This window comes from Balaenoptera musculus, chromosome 16 (assembly GCF_009873245.2).
Source record: "Balaenoptera musculus isolate JJ_BM4_2016_0621 chromosome 16, mBalMus1.pri.v3, whole genome shotgun sequence".
Lineage (NCBI taxonomy): Eukaryota > Metazoa > Chordata > Mammalia > Artiodactyla > Balaenopteridae > Balaenoptera > Balaenoptera musculus.
In genome coordinates, this window is record NC_045800.1 from 30,189,163 (window position 1) to 30,215,190 (window position 26,028).

The window sequence follows — 26,028 nt, forward strand, 5'->3', positions numbered from 1 at the left end:
GGCGCTCACAGGGCCAAGGGGATGTGCCCACTGGAGCCCACACCCAATTTCTAAACCCATGCTCAGGGAATTCTTGCCCAAGAGGCCCGAGCCAGCTCCCAGCCCTTCCTCCTGAGGGTAGACTGCACCTCCAGGCTGTGCACCCAGGCTCAGAGGGCCAAAGGGCCACTGCTGCAGAGGTCTGGACAGGGCCTGGTGTGCTCATGTTTCTGTCACAGCAGAAGGACCCTTGCTGTGTGGGATGGAGCAGAGGGTGGGAGAGGGAGGCAGGGGGGCCACGCCGGGGCTCAGGGCCAGGGGTAGATACTCCTTGTAATGACATGTTTGACACAGAACTCCAAGAAGTAGAAAGTTCTGGATTCACAGCTGGCCTTTCCAGGGCTTTCCAAAGGTGTATTTGTCAAGGCAGGAGGACAGACCATGTTTTATTTGACAGTGATTGAGTTTGATTTTTAACTCTTAGATACGTGGACATACGGTATGAGGCCCCCTTTGACTAATGCCCAAGCCCTGCAAATGTTATTGAGTAACAGAGATTTTTCGGAAGTTTTCAGAGCAACAGGGAGGAAGATGACGTTACATATCACAAAGCAAAGCTTGCTAACGTTTCCACTGAAGCAGCTCTTCCCTCACATGTCCTCCCCTTACCCAGCTGACCCCTCGCTCCTGTCTCCCCAGGGCCCATCTCCTTGGTGAGCCTCTCCAGCCTGGCTAGATCCACCTCCTCACTCCCCCATCCCCAAGATTTCTTAAGGTCCCCTCAGCTCCCACTCCCCAAACCCCACTCTAAACACAAGCCTAATAAACAGCTCTCAGCAAAGGGAAAACCTGTCCTCTGTTGAAATGGTCTCTCCTCCTCCATCTGTCCTGCTTTGTGTTATCACGGTCTGCTCTCCACCACTGCTGTGTCTTCGAATCATCTCTCCCACTAGGCGGTGGGCAGAGACTGTGTCTGGTTCAGCTCCGTGACTCGGCCAGCGCCTTATATTTTGAGACCATTTATGCAAGGTTTCATGGACGAATTCGTGAAGGAGTTAGAATTGGAGTTAGGCCTGAAGAACAGGTAGAAGGTGGAAAATGAAGTCGGGGGAGAAAGGAGGAGAGGAAACAGGAGGAGCAACAGTGGAGTCACTGTACCCTGTGCGCAACAGTGAGCCACAGAAGATTCTTGAGCTAGGGCATGACAACACATTAGGAAGGTCCATCTGCGCAGGATTTACTGAAGTCAGGGTCAGCCGAGATGCAGGGAAGAGAGGAGAGCAGTTTGGCCCTGGGATGTCAGAGCGCAGGAGTGCAAAGGCAGGACCAATGGATGCTGGAGGCCGTACACTGGCCTCAGCAAAATGGCTTGCCTGACGCCACATGGCTCAGTCAGTCAGAACTAGAATTCAGGTCCCCAATTCCCAAGATGTGCAATTTCCTCCATACTGAGTCTCAAAGGAGGTGGGGCTGAGTCCCAAAGGCTGTTGAGGAGGAAGTTCTGCCCAGCGGGCATGGCACTGGGTACTCTAGCCAGGGTCTCCCCGGGGGCTGCTGGCAATGTCCCAGCTTTGTGCAGGAGATTCAGGCCTTCCCACTTGGGAGGAAAGGCCAGGCTCTGCTTTGGGCAGGGGTGAGGAACACCCCATGGGGAAGGGATTCGTGTTAGCTACTGTTTAATCTCTCAGCTCCTCACTCAGAGGGGCGGGCAGATGGCAATGCTTACACCTGGAGCCCTGCGGGACTGGGTGAGGGGTGAGGGGACATGGGAAATGCCTGACATCTGTAAAGTGCTCCATGACTTCCAAGCTTTATTCATGACCACCCCACTTTCCCACCTCTCTAGCTAGCGAATCATATCCATCCTTCAAGGCTCTTCTTCCATGAAGCCTTCAATCCTCAGACGTCCCTCCTCTGTAACCTCACAGCCCTGTGCTTAGGCTCCAATCTACCACTTGCTACCCTCTGCCAATAGGAGCTGTGTGACTTTGGCCAACTCACTTAACCTCTCTGTGCCCCAAGTTCATCATTCGTAAAAGGAGGGTAATGAAAGTATTGTCCACAGGGATTTTAAGGTTAAATAAAATGATACATAGAACAACGGCTCCACACCTGCAAGCTGTTATGATGATGACGATGATGCCTCATCTGTTTCGTTGACTGTGGGTCTGTCTCCCTCACCACTCTGCAAATTCCTTGAGGACAGGGATCTCACATCCAGCTTGTCTGCTTCTCCACCAGGTCTGGCTCAAAAAGCACAAAGCAGCCCATTTATTCAATCCATCAGCACTTATTGAACACTTGCTATGGGTGCTAAGCCCTGTGATAGAAACTGCGTTTAGAGATAAATAAGAAGCTCAAGGGGAGCCCCAGAGTCGAGGTGGACACAGACCTGTATATCAAGAGTGCAGCAGAGGGTCTCGGCGGCAGCTGAGGCTGTGAGCACAGTCAGGCACGAAGGAGGAAGCGGACAGTCTCCATCAAGTCAAAGCTTACTGAGATGAACTGAATTGTCCCATTTGACCCCCAGAGCAACAGCATTTAAGGATGAGGAGATGGCCACTCAGCTGAGAAAATCCCACCGCTAGTAAGTGATGTAGCTGGGCCTGGGACCCGAGCCCCTCACTTCTGAAGCAGGGGGCTCACAGTGACCCCTGGGAAGTCCCTCCTTCCACTGCTCCCCAGCCTCAGCCTCTGCCCAGAGACTCGAAGGTTAAAGGACTTCTGGGCAGCATCCGTTCACTCCCTGGGCTCTAGCCCAGGCCAGCCCCTGGCCTCCAGGGTATTTTTAGTTCTGGGCGGCCAGGCCTGGGCGGGTGATGGGCAGCAGATGGAGCCCATGTTTTTCGAGCTTCCCGTGTTGTTCCTGGCTCAGCATGAGAGGTGGCTGGGCATGGGGAGGGGGCCGAGGCATACCTGGCACCCCAGCCCACAGCTGGCTCATTGTCCCTGGGGGAGGGGCTGGGCCACTACTGCTGCCACTGACCAAGGCTGGAAGCATTCTTTGCTGTTGATTCATCACAGGGTCCTCTTTGGGCCCAGCTGGGGTGGGGCAGGGCACTGGGGGGACATCTGGGACATGGGCGGCCAGGGGTGAACACTAGTCCTCCAGTGGCCAGGTCAGTGTGACCTGGCTGTCACCCAGGAATCAAAAAGGTCTACCGTGCTACCCTAGCCCTTATCACATTCTGCCTTATAGTGATGTTTGCTTATGTGCGTCTGCCTCCGGGACCAACCGGGAAGCCCCTCCCATCCGCCCCCTGTCCAGCAAGTAGGAGAAAATCAAAGATGCGCTGAATGAAGGAGCCTTTGGAAGACAGTCAGGCAAGGTGGGGGGAAGAGGGGGAATCAGACTGCACTGATCTGGGCCTAGGGAGGAAGCTGGGAGGCTGGAACTCTGACCATTTTACAGACCCGGGCACTGAGGAACTGGGAGGAACCAGGACTGGGGGAAAGAATCTGGACGAACCAGGCTGGGATTCAGGAGTCTGGGTGCCCCCCAAAACTGATGGGACTCCCCTCTGTCAGCCCCTCCTACTTTTGTCTTATTCCACCGTCTCCCCGCACCCCACCCTCCGCATACACTCTCCGCCTACGAGCCTGTCAAGGGCCAGGGCTGCCTCATTCAGCTCTGTAAGGGGTTGTAGTGGAGGATTTCAGCTTGCTCCATTACGGTTTATTACCTCGGGGAGCAAGTCGTGTCTCTTGGGGCTCAGTATTCCCAACTGTACAAGGGGCCTCATGCCCCCGCAGTACTCAATAAACTTCGAGGGACCAGGGCTATGGAGAGGACCGCCTGTTACCCCGAAGACAGCACACCTACACCCCACCATCCCGAACTCATCTGAACAGAGCCCCCTCACCCCCCTGCCCGCCCCCGCCGAAGGGAGCCTGCGTTGTCCGAAGTAACCAAGCCGGTGGGACAGTGAGGCGCTACCACGTGAAGGGCACTGCGCGCCTTAGGGACCCACTGAATGTAATCCCCAGGACAACTCTGGGGGTGGCCATACCACCTGGCTTTGCAGACGAGGAAGCTGCGCCTCCGACAGGGACTCACGAGGCCACAGCGGCACTCGGGCAAACGCAGCCCGCTGGCGCCGAGCCGCCGTCCTTTCCCGGGAACGCCGATCCTCCCACACAGTCCCGCTGCAGCGCGCCAGCTTCTTCCACGGAAAACAGCTGCCGCGACCGCGGGACTTCCCGGGCCGGCGGGCTGCGGGTGGGCGCCGGGCCGCCCCGGGCCGCGTGCCGGGGACGGGGGCGCCGGGCCCTCGGAGGGGCGGACAGGGCGGGGCGCCCGCAGAGTCCAGGTCCGCCCGGGGGCGGGGCCTGCGGACCTCCTCGGCGGCCGGAGGGCGGGGCGGGGTGCGGACGCCCGCGGGCCGCAGCTGGATAAAAGGGCCCCAGGGTGCCCCAGGAGGCCCGTTAGCGCTGCCCGGCCGCGGAGCCCCGGGCCCAGCCCCGCAACGTCGCACTCCAGCTGGTGAGCCCCTGCCTGGCCCCTGGCCAGGTCTGTCTCTCGCTGTCCTGTCTGTCCGACTTTTGTCTCTCTGGGCGTCAGCAAGTCTCTGAGGGTTCCTGAAGGCCGGGAGTGGCAGGGATGGGGGTCCCATGAACAGTTAGCCTAGACCCCTAGTCGCTCACCAACCTGCTGCCAATGGAAGTGACCGAGTTGGGGAGCTTGGCCCCATGCCCGCCCAGGGTGGTGCGTCGTGGCCTCGGGGTGCCTGCGTGTCTTGTTTGTGGACACGCTGCGTGTAGTGTAGCCATTTCTCTGGCCTCTCCTGGGGGAGGGGAGGGGGAGGCAGGGGAAGGGGCAGGTGGGTTCAGGCGTCATCCTGTGACAGGGGACAAAGAGGCAGGGTGGAGCCGGGCTCTCTGAAAAAACAGACCAAAGCTGAGTATGCTGGGGGCCGGGGGGAGACTGGGAACAGAGATGGAGGGTGGGCAGAGGCCTTCAAACTCTACATGTCTTGTGCCCGGACAGGTGGACATTTGCCGGCACTGTGTCAGGTCACCACAATCAGTGGTCCCAGGGAGGCGATCAGGGCTGAGAGGGGAAACCCCACCCCCTCCTCAAAGAGCTAGAGAGAAGAGGCTTCCAGTGATTCCCGAGCCTGGTTCCCACCAGGACAGCACCCCAGCGCTCTCTCCTGAATACCCTTGGGCACTTCCAGCCTCTCTAGCAAGGCCAGGTCAAGCCAGGTGCCAGAGTCCCCTGGCAGCACCTGGATCAGGTGCCTCTCTCCTCCAAGCTGGCAGGATCCTAGATCTGTCACTTGGTTGCACTCAGCGCTGGCATCCAGCCCAATGCCCTCACACCACGGCTGGGTCATAAATCAACCAGCAACAGGGTGGAATTTCATTCATCTCCCTGCCTGCCTTCCATCTTCCCCTCCTCCCGTGTCCATCTCTCTCATGACTGGGAGCCTGGCGCTGGAGCCAGGCTGCCTGGGCTTGAATCCTGGCTGGGCAAGTTACTTAGCTTCTCTGGACCTCGTCTCCTCAACTATAAAGTGGACATAAGTATTCAATAAATATTTTTAAATGTATAATAAACTTATTATTAACCTGCCCTCCTCCTCAGCCTCACTCTATCCCTTTCTCCTTCACTTTGGAAAAGATCCACTTTTGAGGCTGTTTCCTTCTCTGAGGGAGGCTTCTCAGCCTGGTCCTCTTTTCTGCGTTCAGCTCTGGGGGAACAGTTATGGGAGACACTCCACTGGGTTGTGGAGACAGGAAGCAAAGACACCAAGTGCTAGGAAGGTGGGGGTCTGGGCGCGGGACTTAATGGAGGGGGTGGCGTTTGAGCTGGGTGTGGAAAGATGTGTAGGAATTTAACAATCTGAGATTGAGGGAAGGGGTACCCCAAGTAGAAGGAGCAGTGAGAGCAAGTGCTTGGAGGCTGGGAACTGAAGGATGTGTTTGGGGAAACGTGAGAAGACAAGTGTGATGTGAGCGAAAGCTGCAGAGGGACGTGCAGTGGGCAGGAAGGCTGGGAAGAGGGCTCTCCCTACATGTGACTCAGTTCCTGCTACCGCCCATCCACCTCCTGGGCGGCTTTCATAGAAGGGAGCTGATCTAGCACCAGGATCCTTCAGCAGAAGGCCGCCCCTGTCCCCACGGAGGCCCCTTGGAGGGGAGGGAGCCTGTAGGCCCAGGAGTGTCCACAGCCTCTAATAAGACCACCACAGTGCTCTGGGGATGTCAGCCACAGCTACACAACTGACCTGCCCAGCCCACCCCCTGGCCCATCAAAGCATATGATAGATGGGGGACCTCCAGTGCCACCCCCTCATTTTAGAGGTGTTGCACCTGAGTCTCAGAAGAAAGCATCTGAATCATGTCACATAATTTGGTGGCAGAATGAGGAGCATCCTGACTCCTGCTGACAGGGAGCGGGGTCATCTCTCAGCCCAGACCCAGTGTGACCCCTGGGTCCTAACAGCTGGTGGGCCCTGAGCCCAATCTTTCTATCCTCTCTTGTCATCTGGGGGAGGTCTCTACCCACAGTGACTTCGGGTTGGCTCAGTCCCTAGCTGTCCACCTCCTCTTTAGGGGTGCGGGGAGGAGGGAAGGGGGACATCCCAAGCGGCAGAGAGCACTCTGCGTGTGGTGACAGCCGGCAGGGAGCCCCCACCGGCTCCTGAGTGGGGAGGGACATGAAGAAAACAGTGCTTAAGTCTGAGAAGGAAGTGTGGCAAAGAAGGGTGGCAGTACTGGGGACTTGATGTTGAGTTGGGAACGTGGCCTCCATTCCTTCTTTATCCAAAGAGAGGCTGGGACCAACCTAGACCAATGGTTCCGTAGTAGCTGTTTCAGTTGCTGTTAATAATAGCTGTCAGATGAGAGCTTGCTCTTCTAAGGGCTTAACGCATATTCATTCATTTGATCTTCACGAGAATCTTACCCCCATTTTATAGAGGGGATAAACTCTATGAGAATACAAAATCACTTGAGACTGAGAAACTAAATCACTTGCCCAAGACCACCCAGAAACCAATTGGTGGAGGCGGGATGTGAACTCAGGCAGCCTGACCCCCAGTCTGTACGTTTAAGTGCAGTGCTATGCCACCTTGCATCCACGCATCTGCAGATATTTACGGGCACTACTCTGGGCACTGGGGGCACAATACAAAGTGTCTGTTCCCGTGGAGCTTCATTCCTGAGCTCCTCATGTGCACTTCTAGGAGCCTACTGCCCGCAGCCCTGGGCTCACCAAAGCAGGCGGACTGGTAGCTGAAGGGGGTGGGACTGGGTGCGGCCAGGAATAAGGACCGATTCTCAGCCAGAAACCAGCTTGTGGGGAAGGGAATGGCAGGGGGCCCTGTAAGACGCTCCCTACTGAGACTGACCAGCTAAGGAATCCCCCCAAGAATAGCAGTGGCCATGGGAGAAAGGGGGGGTCTCCCCAGAATGAGCCCTTTTAAGACTCAAGCACCGAAGAGGAAGCCAAGGACCCAAACTTTTTCCATCCACTCTTCCGGGCCAGCCTCAGCTTCCCATCAGCAGTAGAGCTGGCCGTGGAGGAGCTTCAGCACTGGTGGCTGCAGATACTCTAACAGCTCTAACCAGGGGTGACTGTCCTCTGTGCTCTTCCCAACCCTGCTGCTAGGAGCAAGGCTGCTAATGTATGAGGGGGAGAGGACCAGCCCCCAACTCGTCCCCTGTAAGGACCCAGAGAGCATATGACGACAGCTTCCTGGAGATGGGAGCCCTCTCCTGTGTATGGTCACTGCCTAAAACCCTTCCAGGGCCCTTTACTTCCTACAGGATGAAGGGCAAACCCTCTGCATGGTGCACAAGGCCCTTGATTATCTGGCCCCAGCCTGTCCCTCCACCTCAGTCCCCTCCAAGCCCCCAATACTGCCGTACAGGGTTAAGAAAGGGCACTCCCTGCTCTTGCACAAACTCACCTCTTTCCCTGTTTCCTTCTTTCCTCATCCTGTTCTCTCTACCTGGAATTCCCCTTTCCCACCCAAGAGAACTCTTATTCATCCAACAAGGCCCTGGTTAAGTGTCCCTTCTCTGATTCCTCATCTCTGAGCTTCACGAGGGCAGAGAGTAGTGTCTGATGTGTTCACTTCTGTGTCCCTCCCAGCACCTGGCCTAATAGTTGGCCTGAAGCAAATATTCCAAAATTGTTTGTTGACTCAATGTACAAATTATGCATGGAGGTGGACCTAGAGGTGGAGCTTGCTGTGTGGCTTGGGCAAGTCTCTTAAACTCTCTAGATCCCAATTCCTTATTTCTAGAGTCAGGAAGTTGATCCAAATATCCTCTATCTCCTCCAGTTCGGACCGTCTAGTCCCTGGGGGCTCCCCAGGACTCAAAGTGTAGGCACCCCCACCTTCTACATATAAGATGACATCAAAAACAGCTGTTCATTGAGCACTTACCATGTGGTAGGCTCGTGATAAGCACTTTACGTAGACACTTTACATCCATACTTTATTCAACACTCACAGCAACACTGGGAGATAAGGATTACTACCCCCACTTTACAGATGAGGAGACTGAGACTCAGGAAGGCTAAACTTAAACTTCCTCCAGGTCATATGGCCAAGGAATGGTGGGTTTGAACCAGATCGACTAATCTCAGAGCCCAGACTCAATCCATGCCACCACATACACACACACACACACACACTCGGGGGGACCTGTGCTACTCTTTGTCTCTGCTAGCAGAAGAGACCCGAGGTCAGGGGTACACGTGGTGATCGTTGTCACATTTACTCGTTCCCAGGTGCCTTGACTCCAGCAGCCCTTGAAGTCACCACTATGTGGTCCCTACCAGCTGCCTTCCCCCTGCCCCTGCTGCTCCTGATGCTGGGCCAGATCCTGCCCAGCAGGCCGCAGTCACTGAGCACCATGAAGCTACGGCTGGTGGGCCCAGGGAGCAGGCCGGAGGAGGGCCGCCTGGAGGTGCTGCACCAGGGCCAGTGGGGCACCGTGTGTGATGACGACTTTGCGCTTCAGGAGGCCACAGTGGCCTGCCGCCAGCTGGGCTTTGAAGCCGCCTTGACCTGGGCCCACAGCGCCAAGTATGGCTCAGGGGAGGGTGAGTGACTGGTGCTGCCCTGCAGGATGACGAGGAGATGGTAGCAGGCTTCTCTCGGGCTGGGCTCCCTGAGGCTCCAACAGAACCTATCACGTTCCCACCAGTCCTTTAATACCCAGCTCAAATGACCACCTCTGTGAGGCATTTCCTGAGTGCTCCAGCTGCAAATGACCTGTCCTACCCTCCCATTCTCACTTGCAGTGAGGCCACCACCATCGCCACCATCACTACCACTCGACTCTCAGTTCCTTGAATATAGCAATCACACACAATAGGTGCTCAGCAAATGCTGTTGAGTGAATGACTAGATGGATGAATGAGGGAACAGGTAGACCTAATTAACAGACCTACCTGGCATTTTCCAAAAGCAGATTCTATGGGACCTGAGGCCAAGAGGAGACACTAGGCAGGGATGTAGATACCAAGCTCCCAGGAGAACCAACTCCTCTCTCCACCCCCATTTTCTACTCAGGCTTTGGAAGAGGAAAGTTGATAACGGTGGGGTCCTATCCAGGAGGTAGAGCCCGTGACTTGCATCTCTGTGCCTGTCCCTGAGCATCACTCGTCCCCTCCCACACAGGACCCATCTGGCTGGACAACGTTCACTGTGTGGGCACAGAGAGCTCCCTGGACCAGTGCAGGTCTAATGGCTGGGGCGTCAGTGACTGCAGCCACTCGGAGGACGTCGGGGTGGTGTGCCACCCACAGCGCCAGCGTGGCTACCTTTCTGAGAGGGTCTCCAATGCCCTTGGGCCCCAGGTGAGGATGCCGTTCAGGCCCTGGCCTGAGCTGAGGAGGGGGTCAGGGGACAGAGGGCCTCCAGGTGGTGAGCCTGGAGGAGGAGGGAGGGGAAGGGGAGCAGAGCGCGGGCTGAGAAGCGTCCCTGGGGCCCTGAGGCCTGCTTGTGGCCTGGAGCAGGTGCATGGGTAGAGGGCCCCAGCCTGAGAAAGGGCGGGCAGGGAATCAGAGGCTGGGCCTGCCGGGAATCACTGAAGCTGCTCCCCATGAGGGAGGCAGCAGCGGGTAGGGGTTGCCTCACCCACAAGGCCCGGCCACAGTTGCTGTCTCTTCCTGGCTGAGACAGCTCCAAGCTAAAAACAGCGCAAGCCAAACAGCAGGAGCAGGCAGGGCAGGTCTCTGACTCTACCCTCCGCTGCCAGACAGCCTCAGCCTGAGGACAGCTGGCCGTGGCCCACTGAATGTGGCGGGCCATGACAGGGGGCTTCGCACTGGTCCGAGTCATCCAGGATTAGGGAGGGGGTCTCATGGGCCAAAGGATCCTGCTGGTGGTCTCAGGCAGCTGGTCTGTGCCCGTCCTCTGCCCTCCCCAGGGTGGCGTGAAGAAGGCCCCCTTGTGCCTGGTGGAAGCCTCCCAGACTCCAAGGGCTCCCATCCTGATCCCAGGAGAGCATGGATCTGCTTGGTTGTCTCTGGAGTTGAGGAAAAAGGACCCTAAACAAACCGAGCTTCTGCCTCCTACTCACTGTGTGGCCTTCGGCAAATGCCTCCCCATCATCCCCAAGGACGGAGCCACGTGGCCTCCGTTTCCTGGCCCGTCCAATGAGGGCGCTGGGTGGGGTGATCTCTAAAGGCTCCGAGCCCCAGCTTTCCCACGTGAAGACCTGCAGCGGGCTCAGCAGGGGCAGGAATCCTGGGGCCCACGGTGACCACGCATCCCACAGGGCCGGCGGCTGGAGGAGGTGCGGCTCAAGCCCATCCTTGCCAGCGCCAAGAGGCAGAGCCTGGTGACCGAGGGAGCTGTGGAGGTGAAGTACGAGGGCCACTGGCGGCAGGTGTGTGACCAGGGCTGGACCAGGAACAACAGCAGGGTGGTGTGCGGGATGCTGGGCTTCCCCAGCGAGGCGCCTGTCGTCAGCCACTACTACAGGTAGGAGGACGGCTGGCTGGAGGCGGGGTCGTGGAAGCGGCTGAGCGTGTGTGTGCGCGCGCACGTGCACGTGTCTGTGTGTGACGTGGGACCTTGCAGACTGCAGTGAGATTGGCAGGAGTAGTGTCTGTGGGGGGACATTCAGTGGGTGCTGGGATTGGGAGGGAAACAGGCCCAGTGGAGCAATGTGCCTGGATTTCCTGGGTTATGGATCCCTCAGTAATTAAGACAAGAGTGAGGATGAACTTGGAGACCCCGGGAAATTTCTAGAAACAATCAGAAAATACACATCGTCCTGGCCAATCAGATAAAAAGAATTGACTATAGTACAGAATACTCCCCAAATGAAATGTAAATAAATGTAAAACTGTGTCCCTGATTAAAAAATTAGACCTAACTAGTAAAGTAAAGATACAGTGCTGCCCACAAGTCCAGATGGCCTGGGCTCTGGTCTCAGCTTTGCCAACAACGAGCTGTGGGCCTTGGTAGGGCATCTGGGCCTCAATTATCCAATCCGCAGGGAACTGTCTGAACTTTGTCTCAGTGAATTTCCTCAACTGTGATCCAAGCCAGGCTCTGACTGGGTTGCGTCCAAGCCAGGCGTGGGGTGGGGTGGCATTTGGGAGAGGAAACATAAAAATATTGTCAGAAACGTGACAGAACTGTCCCAAGATTGCATCAGCCCGTAAATGATGACGAGTCATAGTTCTACCAGCTCTGTCAGTGAAAACGTCGTATGTTTCTCATCAAGGGATAAACCTCCCACAAAGCATCTGAGTCATCTACCCTTGCCCATCCCCAGTCACTTTTAGTTGTTCTGTCCTGTGTCTCTGACTTAGATGACCCTGGTTTCCAAGACCAGCCACGTGGCCCCATCCTTGAGGATGACTGGGATCTGGGTCGCTGACTCCCTGCTGCCCGGTAATTGCACATCTGGGCCTGGCTGGCTCGCCTACCTCCCCTGAGGAGGGCAGCCCTGATTATAGCCTCAGTATCTCTGCCGGGGCAGCCCCCACCAGAAAGGCCTTCAACTTCCACCTGTCCCCAGAGGACTTTCCCCAGGGCCCCTTTTCTCCGGTTGCTCCCTGAAGGCTGCCCTTCCTCTGGACTGGGGGAAGGGCGAGCTTGGAGCTGCCCGCCCCAGGGCAGCCCGGTGCAGAAGAGACACCCACTTTGGGCTTAGTCAAGGGAACTTGCTCGCCCTGCTTTCCTTCCCTGTAAAATGGAGATCATCGTTATCTGTGGGGTGGCCACTCTCTCAGGACTGTGGTGAAGCTCAGCATTGAAATAAGATTAATGAACAAGTTTACAAACTGTGAGTCTAGTACAAACTCAAGGACAGCTATGGGGAGCCAGGGTGACAGCGGGTAGGGCTTCTGCACCCACTCGACTCCCCACCTGTTTGCTCCCATCCAGGAAAGTCTGGAATTCGAAGATGAAGGATCCCAAGTCTAGGTAAGGAGCAGCCCCCTCAGGGGAGGATGCGAAGGGGTGTGGCATGAAGGGCCTGCTTCCCCTCCCTTCTCCTCCCCTCCAGTCCCCTCTCCCCTCCCCAGTGCCTTGGCCTCCCTGAGTCCTGAGCACAACCCTCAACCCCTCCCCTGCCCTCAGTCTCCCTTGTCTTCCAGACTGAAGAGCCTGACAAAGAAGAATTCCTTCTGGATCCACCGGGTCAACTGCCTGGGAACAGAGCCCCACATGGCCAACTGCCAGGTGCAGGTGGCACCAGCCCAGGGCAAGCTGCGGCCGGCCTGCCCGGGGGGCATGCACGCTGTGGTCAGCTGTGTGGCAGGGCCCCGCTTCCGCCCTCTGAAGGCGAAGCCCGGGCGCAAGGAGTCCTGGGCAGAGGTGGGTCCCATGCAGGCCTGGAGGCACAGGCCCCACTCACAGGACCCTGCCCCACGGGGAGGCACTGATGGGGAGGCAGGGGAGGAGCGGCGAACCACCCCTATCAAGGGGGCATCGTTCAGACCGGGAGGAGGAGAGCAGCTCACAGAACGTAGAACTTTGGGATTTACTTAAAAGGGACATTTATAACCCTACCATAAATGGAAAGCTGACATCACTGGCCACGAATAGAAGGTAACCGTAAAAACTGTAATTACATTGTAACTACATCCCGTTGAGGGCCGAAGGTATGGAGCCCGAGCCTGGCCCTTCGTTATAAAAAGCAATGAGCAAGTGCTGCTGAGGCACTGGGGCAGGGCAGCACCACGTGAGATGGTCTCCTCGATGAAATCGGAGTGGGCGGGAGGGCATTAAAACGGACATGACTTGCCCACTGTGCGTTTCATTGACACACGTCCCCGCGGGTCTCTAAAATCATTTCACAGATCTGCTGGGGAAGTGTTGCTCTGGGTTCAGCCCCAAAGGACAAAGCAGCAGTGAGGCTGGGCAAGAGGAAGGGACTCGCCTAGTGAGCAGGGGGCAGGTTGTGAAGCCCAGGGACCCCAACTCCTAAGGCTCTGTTGTTGGGGCTGGAATTTGTTATTACTGTGATTACTGTGGCCGCTCTTTGTCACCGAGGAAGGGGGAGGTCGAGAAAGACAGCTTATTCAGGGCAATAGCTACGGAAGTCAGAACTCTAGGCCTTGGCTCTGCCTGTCCTGAAGGGGCCCTCGCGGGGGTATAGCCCCTACCCCTGCCTCCTCGGCCCTCCCTGAGGCCGGGTTTTCTCCCAGCAGGAGACGAGGGTGCGCCTCCGCTCGGGGGCCCAGGTGGGCGAGGGCCGGGTGGAGGTGCTCATGAACCGCCAGTGGGGCACGGTCTGCGACCACGGGTGGAACCTCATCTCCGCCAGCGTCGTGTGTCGTCAGCTCGGCTTCGGCTCTGCTCGGGAGGCCCTCTTTGGGGCCCAGCTGGGCCAAGGTGAGTGAGGAGGCCTGGGGTGGGGTGAGAGAGCCTGGATGTGCCACCGGTCCACCCACTGGTGGTGCTGGGGTGCCAGGGCCCAGGCCGGTTCTCCCCTTCTGTGGAGGGGGAGCCGCAGGTGCGGGGCTGCAGAGCTGGAGCCTCCCATGGCCTCTCTCCCTCCCTTCTGCAGCGCTGGGGCCCATCCACCTGAGTGAGGTGCACTGCGGGGGATATGAGCGCACCCTCAGTGACTGCCCCTCCCTGGAAGGCTCCCAGAATGGTTGCCAGCATGACAATGATGCTGCCGTGAGATGCAACATCCCTAACTTGGGCTTCCAGGATCAGGTGAGCCCCGAGCTAGCCTGGGACACTGCTTGGAGCCAGTGGGGAGCGGTTCATGAGAGGCAGCTAGTGCTCTGGGCCCCAGAGCCTGCCTGGAGCCAGCCTGGAAGGCCCTCTCCTCTGTGAGTCTCCCCTGGCCTGGCCTACTTCCCCTCAGGGCCAGGTTCTAGCCTTCAGAGATGTCAGAATATCAATGGGACTCTTCAGATGCATGGGCTCTCCCGGCCCACCCTCTCAGGTCCCCTGCGAAGTTGAGAGAGAAGGCGCCTAGGGCAGAGGGCCACAGGCTGTCAGCACCGGGGAGGGGCACTGGGAGGCTGAGCAGGGTGGTCAGAGTTCAAGGGTCACGCTAACATGGACTGTGGACAAGTCTCTCGCCTCAGACCTTGGTTCTCTTCTGTAAAATGGGGTCAGCTGTCCCATAGGGTCATTGTGAACGGGACGATAGATACGAAAGCCCTTGGCAATAGGCACATTGTCATCAGTGGTAGGATTTCAGGTAGCGGGAGGGCAAGTACCAGAGTGGGAGCCCCGGGTGCAGGCACTCAGTCAGATTTCTCGAGCGGGCAGGGACATTAGGGACTATCTGATAAAACGGCCTCGCTTTACAGAGGAGACTAAGCCAGAGAAGGGGAGTGTCATGTCCAGGGCCGCAGGTTTCCAGGCCCGCAGCCCTCAGCTCTCCCCTCCTAAGGCGGCCCCGCCCCCTCACACACCCCTGACCATTGCAGGTGCGCTTGGCCGGCGGACGCAGCCCCGAGGAAGGGGTGGTGGAGGTGCAGGTGGACGTGAACGGGGTCCAGCGCTGGGGGGCCGTGTGCAGCGACCACTGGGGCCTCAACGAAGCCATGGTGGCCTGCCGACAGCTTGGCCTGGGCTTTGCCAACCATGCTGTCAAGGTAGGTCCTTGCTGTGCTCCCAAACTTCCTGTGCTAAAGCTGCTGACCCTTCATTCATTCACTCAACAGTTAATTATGAGTGTAACTATGCGCCAATATAATGCTGGGTGCTGGGATACTGTGGTGAACAGGACACAGTTCCTGCCTAACGGGGCGGTACGTCGCCACGTACAGTCAAGTGAGGGATGCAGTCATTCATAAAACGTTCACACAACAGGCACATAATTGTGTCTGAAGGAAAAATGAGTAGAAGTGAGCCAGACGAGGTGGGGGAGGAATAAAGAGCCCACGCAAAGACCTTGTGGCCGGAGAACACCTGACTCTGTTGAGGAAATCAGGGGCCAGGGTGGAGTGCGGCTATCAAGAGGGAGTGGTGTGAAGTGCGAGGGTGAAGGAGGAGACGGGTCAGACCATTCAAAGCCCGATTTTTAAAAGATTTCTTCCTTGCTGTTCTGCAAACAGTTGGGGTGGAGATTAACATGAATACAGAGAAACACACTATTGCAGTAGCCCAGCTGAGAATGGTTCTGGCTTGGACCGGGGGAAACAAGTGGATAGATTCAAAAGATATCAAGGAAACAAAATCAAGAGGCCTGCGGGCATGGCTGCCATGGAGAAACCTCTTCAACTTCGCCCACACTGGCCCGCCGGGCAATACTGGGCATACTTCACCCCGGAGAACTGGGCTCAACCCTGAGCACAACCGACCATCTAGGGTTGTATGAAGAACAGCTGGGGACATGGGACAGGCCTGAGTGAACAGGAAGGGAACAGGACCATCCTCTTCAAACAGCTGAGGGCCGCCGTTGGGGAGAGTGATGGGAACAGGGCCAGCGGTGGAAGCCATAGCAGTGGATTTTTGCCTCAATACATGGAAGACGTTTCTAATACCAGAGGGGTTCAAAGTAGCATCACTAAAGATTTCAGGCCAAGGCTGGGCACAGCCGGTGTGGGTGGTCTGATGGGGTCCAAGCCTCAGATGGGAGTCAGGTGACTCTAAGAGCACGTCTCAGCCCTGACTGGGCGATGCTGGCTGTTTTCTTAGGACACCTGGTACTGGCAGGGGACGCCGGGGGCCGGAGAAGTGGTGATGAGCGGGGTGCACTGCTCAGGCACAGAGCTGGCCTTGCAGCAGTGTCAGAGGCACGGGCCGGTGCACTGCTCCCACGGTGCAGGGCACTTCTCAGCCGGAGTCTCCTGCACAGACAGTGAGTAACGGGAGGGGCCGGTGGGACAGGCCAGCCAGGGCTCCCCGAATTTTGCAAGCCCACACCTCCTGTCCTCAGGGAGGGCCCTGAGTGCTGGTCCCAGCTCCAAGGCCAGCAGGGTTGGGGAGTGGAAGGAGGGCTGGATGCAGAACACCAGCTCCGCCATTTACCACGTGTGTGGCCAAATCACCTGCCACACGGGGATACAAACCCTGCCCTGCCCATCTCATGGAGTTACTGTGAGAATTAAAACAGAGCATACGTGAAAATGTAAGGATACACAACAGTGTTTTCCAATTTTTGCGTCACGACCAATAGTTTAAAAAGACAGGATAGAAAACAATGATGTGATACATTTAGTAAGGGTAATATTTTTCTCTTGGAATTATTTATGTGTGTCACAACATTAAATATATTTCTTACTACAGTCTGTAGTAAGAAAAGAGTTTGAAAACTGTTGTAGAGGGTATGGAAATGTGAGGACACATGGGGCCTATGGTGAGCTGTGGGATTTACCCAAAAGACTTTAGGTCAAGACCATTTTGAGGCATCGGTCTGCCCCACACCCCCAGATTCTTGGGGTAGAAGTATCTGTTTGACATCTGCCAACTGGGTCTGGGCCAGGATAACCGTATCCAGTCCAAAGGCTGCAGGCTGCCACCAACCTGAGTGGCCACTTGACCTTCTTCCCAGCCAGGCTTCAATGCCAAGACATCCTTAACTCTTGTCAGCGAGCTCTAGGGCTTCCTCTCTGTCCAGCGCAAACTGGAAGAGTGCCAGCCCTTACAGCACACCCTCCCCTGCAGGGTGATGGGGCTTCCCATTGGGCCTCCAGAATCAAGGCTCCCAGCGCACTGGGGCCTGCTTCCCCGTCTCTCCCCTCCCAGGAACCTGTTCCCCTCTGTTCTACTGCCTGGAGTGGCAGCTCTTCTCCTGAATGCATTTGATGCTTCACAACAGCTGAGCACAGACAGCCGACCTGCCATCTCTGTGGTCATCCCCATATCTCCTCTGTAAATTTTCTCATTTCTTTCTTGCCTTTACCCTCTCTTCTTCTCTCTGAAAGCACTCTTTTCCCTCAGGAATTCTGGGGTTTGTCAGTGGGCATACCCTTAGCTCTCTCCAAAATATGCCTCAGGAATTCCAAGAGCATTTAGTGGTAGTACAGACACCATCCAGCAAACCAGCTCCCACCCTCGACACCTGTCCCCTGAAATAAACCTGGGTTCCCCTCTCACCATCGTCAGTGCAAGGCTCACCCATATGATAGCTCTGCCCCAAATCTAAAGTGTAACCCAGTTTTTGCGTGAACAAACACTGAGAATTGGCAAATTTCTCTCTTGACGTTACATGGCAAAAGCTGTGGATCTCCTCATTTCTGTACTGACACAGTGAGGGACAACACGCTGGCTTCTGAGGAGGGTAAGAGCCCCTGTGACAGGAAGGGAACGGGAGAGGCACTGAGCAGCTTATGGAGACACAGGCTCTAGCATGTTGGATTCTTACCCACCAGAATGCCCACAATGCCTCAGAGGAGAATGCACAGGATGCCCTGGTATGAACACCCCTGATAGCAACCAGGGTAGAACAGGAACCTTGGAAGAAGCACAGGCTTAGGAACTGCAGCAAAATGCACCAGAACGGCAGAACCCAGGGGCAGGCTCAGAGCTTAACTCTTCCAGCTCTCCAGCCCTCTCCCTCTGCCCCTCGCATTGTGGGAACTGAGGCCCAGAGAAAGAGTGAGCTGAGGTAACAAGCTAGGGGTCAGCAGAGCTTACTGAGGGGTTATATGAGCTAGGCTACAGAGGCACTTATGGGCTGAGACGCATTCTACAAAAGAAATACTAGCTTACATCAACCGCATGCTTACCGTGGGCCAACCATGATCTAAGCACGTTACAGGTACTATCACACTAATATTCTTCTTCTTCTTCTCCCCATCATCCAGATGAGGAAAATGAAAGACAAAAGGTTGAGCAAGTCACAGAGCTAGTTAATGGTGTAACTAAAAATCAAGCCAAGAGAGGAACCCAGGCAGTCTGGCCCCAAAGCCAGCAAGCTTAGGCTAAGGGGATAGACCTTTCCTGTTGTTAGAACTCACTTCTCCTGACTCCTGAACTGCCCTACTCTTCCGGCGCCTCCAAAAGAGCTTAGTCTGGAGGCAAGGCTGTCCCCTTAGGCCAGGGAGCCAAACCGGCTGCCTTCCTAGCCTCTGGGTCTCCACCGTGCCCAGGTGCTGCAGACCTCGTGCTGAACGCCCAGCTAGTGCAGGAGACGGCCTACCTGGAGGACCGCCCGCTCAGCCAGCTGTACTGTGCCCATGAAGAGAACTGCCTCTCCCAGTCAGCTGACCGCATGGACTGGCCCTACGGACACCGGCGCCTCCTGCGCTTCTCCTCACAGATCCACAACCTGGGCCGGGCCGACTTCCGTCCCAAGACAGGACGCCACAGCTGGATTTGGCACCAGTGCCACAGGTTAGTGCCTGCTCAGGCCTCGGCTCTAGGGGGACAAAACCAGGGTCCAGCGAGCCAACCGGTCTGGTCTTTTCCGGGCAAGCCTTCCTGGGAGGGGCGTGTGCTCTGGGAAAGAGCCTTCCTTCCTCGACGCCTCCCTGGCCTTGCCTCTGGGCGGCAGTGAGGAATCCCAGGAGCATTAGCCTGCCCTCTCCATCACTCCCTCGCCTGCCCAGGAGGTACCCACATGTCCATCTCCACCACAGTGTCCAACAGAGCAGTCCTTGCCAGCAGAGCTGGTCTCTGTTAGAATGATATTGGACAATTTTTCTGTTGGCCCTGAGGCCTTGTCTTTAAAAGCCAGGTGAAGTGGGGACTCCTAGAAACCTGGAGACCCAAAATAGCCATCCCATCCAGGATGCTGGCTGTGCAGAAAAAGCTTGCTGGTTTCTGCAGCAGCAAAGCGAGGCCCGCCAGGAAGAGCTGCTGGCGCTGCCAGGAGACAATGAGCGTTCTTTCCTATCAGGAGCCTCCAGCCCAGACAGAAGGAGAGATGATGTCTGTGACAAAGGCAGAACGGAGAAGGGTGGTTTTTTCCTTCAGGACACAGCCGTGGCTGGGGAAAGCTGAGAGGAACGGGCAGTGACTTTGGGACTTGGCCTTGCTGAGATAATAAGTACCTTTCCCCGCAGCATGAAGAGCTGTCATTAGAACTGGATTGGAAACAATGGTAGCAATTTGGGCCCAGGCTGGCAGGGAGCAGAGGACGCATCCCTCCTCACTCAGCAACCCCGCTCCTGGGCAGCTCCCTGCACGTGTCTCTTCTTTCCACCTGCAGGCCTCAGGCCTTGTGGCCAGGCAGTCTCCTGGAGCTTTTACCTCTCCTCACCCGGTGGGACCCCAGGTGACGAGGGCAGCTATGTCTTGCTGCCTGGCAGGGGTGCCAGGAAAGTAGGCCATGGGTCACACTCATCTTGGGTGCACTGCCCTGCTATTGTAACGTTCCTCTCTGGGTAATGATGGGGCCTAGTGCCTCAGTCTTCCCTACCAGCTCCTCTGTGAGGACCCTCTCCTGTTGCTGCCAGGCTGACAGCTCTGCCCCTTCTGCAGGCACTACCACAGCATTGAGGTCTTCACCCACTATGACCTACTCACTCTCAATGGCTCCAAGGTGGCTGAGGGGCACAAGGCCAGCTTCTGTCTAGAGGACACAAATTGCCCTAAAGGTATGTGGTTTCCTGTCAGAATATCCTCCTCTGTTATATTCCTCGGCCCCTTTGGGCTCAGGATCCCCTCCGCCCTGCGTAACAGCCTCAGGCAGCTGGAGACTCTGGCCTGACAACAGTCAGCACTCAAGGCGATTCAAAAAGAGAAATTTCTTATCCTCGCTACTTCCTCTGCATTCCCAACATACCGTGTACCACTGTTGAAATGCTTAACGCTTTCTCTTTTGGATAATAGTTGCAGACCTGTTTCACTTCCGCTAAGTCCTTTGGGACTTAGCATGGACTGTCTGATTCCTATTCGCACACCCACAGTTCCTCGCCCTTAGAAATGGCATGGTAAAACACTGGCTCTTCTCAGGGTTGGATGGGCAAATGAATTAGCAGAGCAGGGCTGGAATCTTCTAATCACATTTCCTAGGCCAACAGGAATTTCCACTAGTGCATCCAAAGAAATCATCTCTGTCACAGATGGGCTTTGCTATGGTGCTGGATTCATGCTTAGTAGGAATTCTGGCTCCGACAGGCAAGATATTTAGCTGAAGCTCAGGCCCCTAGTCTGATTGCATTTAATTGGCAAGGCTGGTGTGAGGATTAAATGGTAAAGGATGTGAAAGATCTAGCAGGTGCTTGGTGCCGAGCACCTATTCAGGGCCTCAATAACTGTCAGCACCCTCCATTACAGGAATGCAGAGGCGCTACGCATGTGCCAACTTTGGGGAACAGGGCGTGACCGTTGGCTGCTGGGACACCTACCGACATGACATTGATTGCCAGTGGGTGGATATCACAGACGTGGGCCCTGGGGATTATATCTTCCAGGTAAGTGGGCTTAGGGATTCCCCACAGGAGCTCCATTTCTTCCAGATGTTCCAAAAGCTCCCTGAGGTCAAGTGAAGAAAGAGAGCTTCATAAATAGGATCTCTGACAGGTCTGGCGCTTGAAGGAGCTACACCATAGGGGAAGGGATCAGAATCCAGGACCTAGGTTTGAGTCCTGATTCAGTGAACAAGGGGCACTGTCACAACTCAGTCCCCATCTATAAAATAAGGACCTTAATGCCTACTTCCTGGGGTGACTGTAAGGATTAATGAAGAACAGGAACACAGTTTGCAAGACTACATGAAATGTAAAGGATACCACAGCCACAGTCAACTCAGAAGCCAAGTCACCTGTTTTCAGCTGGCCCATCTCTCACTCCAGGTGGTCGTGAACCCCAAGCTCGAGGTGGCAGAGTCCGATTTCTCGAACAACGTGATGCGGTGCCGCTGCAAATATGACGGGCAACGGGTCTGGCTGCACGACTGCCACACAGGTGACTGCAGGCCACTGTGAGACCGGCGCCGTGCGAGCTCGGGGAGCTGGAAGACCCTGTGTCCCTGTGTGTGACTTCAGTGTGTGTGTACAAGGCTGGGGAGAGGACAGAGATGAATTGCCTTTGACAACTTCATAGAAGTTCATAGATTTCTGGAACGAGCTGCATCAGCCCCACCCAATAACTATTTCTACATCCCTCTTTGTCCTTAAGGTTGTTTGGATTGTAATTTCAGTCTCCCATCTGTCCTGGAATCTTTTCTGTTACTTCAGGCCATGTCAGGATTTCCCCTTTCCAGTCTGATATTTTTCCCCTTCCTTTCATAGGGTCTTTCTTAGTTGCCTCCATCCCAGGCTGACTGCCTCACAGGCAAACGTAGAAGTCCCCCAGATCCATGTCGCTACCGCCAGCCCTGATCACTGCTTACAGGACGTGGACCATGGAGAACAGGGCTCAGGACACTTGCAGGATTGGTAGTTTCAGGCAAAGAAGCAACAATCCAGTGGGGAGCAGAGTAAGGAGGCGGTTGCCTCACTTGCCTGTACAGAAAGGTAGCAGTTCCTCTATCTTAGAGTTTAAAGTGCTTGTATTTGCTGTGGGGTGTGTGCAGTCACACCCGCGCCTTGCACAGAGGGTGGAGCAGGCTTGTTCGTTTAGTCAGCAAACATTTATTAAGACCTACCTCTGTGCTGAACACTGCCAGGCACTAGGAACATAAATAGGAGTAAAATGCAGAGCTGAGCGTCAGGTAGGGTAAGCAGACATGCAAATGGATAACCCCAACCCTACTGGGTACCCCAGCCCGCTGTGAACTACTGCTGAGCAAGCAGAGCGCTCTCTGAGCAACCACCTGGAGGCCAGCCGAGGCTTCCCAGAGGAAGGGACATCTGAGCTGGTTGCAAAGGAGAGGCACAAGTCAGAGAGGGGACGAGGAGAAGGAGCGTAGGATTTGGCTTCAGAGGCCTTCACTGGGCACCAAATCCAGTCCCACCACCTTCTGGCTTTAAGACAGTGAGGAAATCTCCTCCTCAGAAGTCTTCTCTTTTGTAAAATAGGGCTACGTAGTCACACCCACTAGAGCTCTTTGCAGGGAGGGTTACGGTGGTTCCTGCCGAGAGAATGGACTTGATCCCATGGGCTTCTGGGAACCACTAGCAAATTTCAGTCAAGGAGGCAGGAAGATCAGATTTATGTTTTCAGAAGATAGCTCTGGCAACAGATGGAAGACAGTGAAAAGAGGAATAAGGATTTGAAAATCGTGAGACTGAGTAGATTCTGCTGCCATTAAGTGAGACAGGAGCATGAGAGCGATCAGGGGTTGGAACCTAAGGCTGCTGGCGTGGAGGCGCAGCCTCCGTGATGCTGCTGGCAGCCTGCAAGGGGTCCAGGGCAGCAAGGAAGGAAAGAACACTACGCAGCTCTGACCCCTCCAGGGTCCTTGCAGGAAACACAGGGCACACTCAGGTGAGAGTAGGAGGTTACTTAACGAGAGGAATATACTGAGGTGTGAGTAGGACTAAGGAGATGAGGAGTGTTGAGACATCCAGGGATAAGCAAGAGTGGAATGTTGTTATCACTTTGGGCTTGAAGGGGCAAAGTGTGTCCTGGAGCCAGGCGAGCGCTAGCACTGAGGAGGAGGGAGCAACAGGCGGGAGACCATCACTGCACAAACAGGGGAAGAAGTGCCCCGGCCTCTCTCCTTCCATCCTCTAATCTCGTGCTGTTTCTTCCCAGTGACCTACATCAGTCAGAAATCAGAAGATGAGGGAGCCAGGGCGAGGCAATCTCTAGGGGTCAGGTCTCCAGGGCATGAGAGAACAAGAAGGGTAGAGAAGGAACCTGGGGAGGGGGCAAGGGAGAGTAACCAGCACAACCTTTCCATTCAACAGCCTATCTTCCCGATGTCCCTGCAACTACGCATCTGTTGGCATCTATTTCCATAAAATGGATTGTTTGTGCCCATGACTAACCTGATGGAAAGGCTGAGCTGGGCAGGATGTCTTGGTGTTTGTGAAGTTGTCAGGGAGGGGATGAGACTCTGGTCGGGTCGACTACTTACCTGTTCTCCTTTGGTCCACAGGGGACTCATACCGCGCTAACACAGAGCTCTCCCTGGAGCAGGAGCGTCTCAGGAACAACCTCATCTGAAGCCCCCCTGCGCACTCCCAGCTGCTGCCCACACACCAGATACCTCAGCTTACTGGAGCCATGCCCTTCACAGAGCCCTAACTCAGAGGGTAAGGGGCCAGTGCCAAGGGGCACCAAGAACCTGCTCAGGAAGCCTTTTGATGGCAAGATCACCATACCAGGACGGCACTGCTCCCTCAGGATGGCTCTGGGTCTGTCCCCTGAGGGCCTTTGGTCTCTGGACTACGGCCTTCAGGCTTTGTTCAGCTGAGCTCCTCTCCCATAGGAGACCCAGTCTTTTCCGGGTCTTGCCCCAGAGTTCCTGGTTCAGGAGCTATCAGTTCCTTAAGAATGGACTATGGCCCAGCCCCCATCTAAATGGTGCTTTGCCAATGTCTTGGAGGAGGACCAAAATACACAGGAGGAGAGGTCAGCTCTCTGCTAGGAGCTCTGTGCAACACAACTTGTATCAAAGTCACAACTGGCAAAGAAGCTGGTGAATTCAGTCCCTTGCTTGATATGTCCCCATTTAGAATTCAGCTACCATACTCTCTTAAGAGTCTGTTCTTTAGTGCCCTTTCCTTTATCCTACTGCACATATGTGTGTTTCTAATATCCCTGGAAGCTTAAGCCTCAAGCATCCCCTTATCTCCTGACGGGCCCAAACCACCAGTTACTGAGTGCTTGAGACAGGGCAAGATTCACAGGAGTGGCCAGATATGGCCTTCCCGCAGAGGAGCAAGAGGAGGCCGAACAGAGAGTCCCGGGGCGCTGTGGACCCCAGCTGCTGCCAGGCCCTCTGCCAAGGGAAGAACACTTGCCCTAACCCCGGCAGGCAAGGTCACTGTGCGCCTCAGGAACGGCCTAAAGGTCGGGTCCCCCAGGCTTCTGGAGTGAATTTTGCATTGAATAAAGTTTTGCAGTGGAAATAACATGGGTCAAACAGGCCGCTCATCTCTGCAGGAAAAAGAAGACAGGTCTGGTACAGTGGAGGACAGGAGACTACGGAGAGGTCAGAAGGGGGAACATTTAATTTAGTTAAGGGCTAAACCTAGGAAAGGCCACCATCCCTGCTTGACGTGGCTGTGGTATGCCCTTGCTCAGGTGGTATAAAATCCCATGGTCTTCCCGGACATGATTCTTAATCCTGTCTCCACTAAGACACACTTGAGAGATGACCCTTACAGGTCTGATGCCCTAATGCCAATAAAGGTTGCTCACTATGGACTGCTACGAAGACAAGACTGGCTGTAATTCTTGGCAGTTCCCAGCACCCTAACTCTACCCCTTTTCACTCCTGGTGACCTGGTTACTAAGATGTGTGGAGCCCACGTATTACTCACAACAGCCCCACTGCACCTCTCCGACATCAGCCTACAGTCTGCTTCGCAATTCCCTCCCTAGGCTCCGTGGTGAAACGTGGGTTGGAAAGGTTAAGGGATGAAAAGTAGGAGGAAAGAAGGAAAAGTCCAAAGATGGTAAACTTTTTACAACCAAGGCTGCAAGGCCAGAGTGAATGGTGGTAGATGGGGCAAAATTACAATAGTCCTCCCGTCCTCACACATGAGAGCTGCCCTTCCTTTGCCAGTAAAAAGGGACCCGCTCTGGGGTATCCTCTGTGAATACAAGGAAGTGCGCTTTTCCTTCTTCTCCTCTACCATCCCTCTTCTCAACTCCCTCACCTCCTTCATCAGGGCAGAGGGAGCACTATACTTTGGCATGGCAGTTTAGGTAAACAAGGGAAGGACTGATTTCCTGTTGGATCCAGCAAACATCTCCCAAACAGTAACAACATTATACTCGCACACGCACCCAAAGGTCTGTGAAAGAATGTGTAGCTGGCGGGGGAGCGTGTGGTGACTGATGACTAGATTCGGGCAGGGAGGTTACCCACAGCTTCTGGCTGGATCCAAGTTTCCAAGAAGGCCAGAAAAAGCAGGCCGGGCAGCCAGCCACCGGCTCTGGTCTCAGTCTTGCTGCCCACATCACACATTTGATAGGTGCAGCCAGTTCTAATTCTTGGAAAAAGCTATACAAGGGTTGTGCTGTTACACCTCTGACTTGAAAGGGAAGGATATGGGAAGATGCGGCTGGCGTGACTTGTAACTAGATGAGGAATGTTAACAGAATACCAACCACCAAATTCCAGACAGAACCAAAAATGTCTGATGATTTTCACCTTGGCACTCTTGCCTCAGAGAAACTGAAGTACTAGGAACCTCAGCTTACCATTCAGATGCCTAATTCATTTCTATTCCACAAAGACTTCCACTCCGTGAGGAATACCCTGGAACTCAAGGGGAATGTATTTACTATAAATTCCAGGTGATACTGGGATTCAAAAGTTCAACATACAGGAAGCAACATACAACACACAGAGTGCATTAGCTGTCTTCTCAAGTGTCTACCAAAGGAGCCAGTGGCAGCTGCAGGGTGCTCTCCAGTCAGCTCAGTGTGCAAAGGCACGGTGTAGATATGACCAAGGATCTGGTTCCCGTCTGGACAAGCTCAAGTAGTCCGTGCTGGGTCAGGGCAGGTCCTCTTTCTTACCTCCAGCCAGTATACATCAATTCCAGCTACTGGAAAAATACAACTAAAAAGCACATTCTCTACTAAGGGCCGAAGCAGGAGCACTCCATAGCTTTCAGTTTTGGCTAAAAAAATCCTTTCTCTGGAT

The 26,028-nt window shown here is 55.2% G+C and overlaps 1 protein-coding gene and 1 long non-coding RNA gene across 4 annotated transcripts; one reads left to right on the top strand and one right to left on the bottom strand.

Annotated features, from left to right (window-relative positions):
• Nucleotides 1–200: 200 nt before the first annotated feature.
• LOC118882839 lies at nt 201–4,220 on the bottom strand. Of its 2 annotated transcripts, none has more exons than XR_005016877.1 (3): nt 3,993–4,220; nt 2,092–2,222; nt 201–1,052 (listed from the first exon to the last, which is right to left on the bottom strand). It is a non-coding gene; the product is annotated as an uncharacterized LOC118882839 (long non-coding RNA). The 2 variants fall into 2 exon arrangements; XR_005016878.1 differs by having other exon boundaries at nt 3,990–4,220.
• Nucleotides 4,221–4,331: 111 nt separating this feature from the next.
• On the top strand, nt 4,332–24,589 carry LOXL4 (lysyl oxidase like 4). Of its 2 annotated transcripts, none has more exons than XM_036829554.1 (15): nt 4,332–4,462; nt 8,726–9,040; nt 9,621–9,799; nt 10,723–10,928; nt 12,345–12,383; nt 12,557–12,776; nt 13,613–13,796; nt 13,972–14,126; nt 14,855–15,022; nt 16,068–16,230; nt 18,464–18,707; nt 19,797–19,912; nt 20,595–20,731; nt 21,113–21,224; nt 23,305–24,589. In XM_036829554.1, exons 2-15 carry the CDS (start codon nt 8,761–8,763, stop codon nt 23,370–23,372), a joined length of 2,271 nt encoding a protein of 756 aa, XP_036685449.1. In that variant the 5' UTR covers nt 4,332–4,462; nt 8,726–8,760; the 3' UTR covers nt 23,373–24,589. The 2 variants fall into 2 exon arrangements, with proteins under 2 accessions (XP_036685449.1, XP_036685448.1); XM_036829553.1 differs by having other exon boundaries at nt 13,610–13,796; nt 23,305–24,586.
• The last annotated feature ends 1,439 nt before the right edge of the window (nt 24,590–26,028 follow it).

Bases quoted from the DNA above. Each gene is read 5' to 3' on its own strand.
- LOXL4 (XM_036829553.1), top strand. From the start codon at position 8,761: ATGTGGTCCCTACCAGCTGCCTTCCCCCTGCCCCTGCTGCTCCTGATG. The intron at 9,041-9,620 runs GTGAGTGACTGG...CCTCCCACACAG, and splicing joins CAAGTATGGCTCAGGGGAGG to GACCCATCTGGCTGGACAAC. The intron at 21,225-23,304 runs GTGACTGCAGGC...TTTGGTCCACAG, and splicing joins GCTGCACGACTGCCACACAG to GGGACTCATACCGCGCTAAC.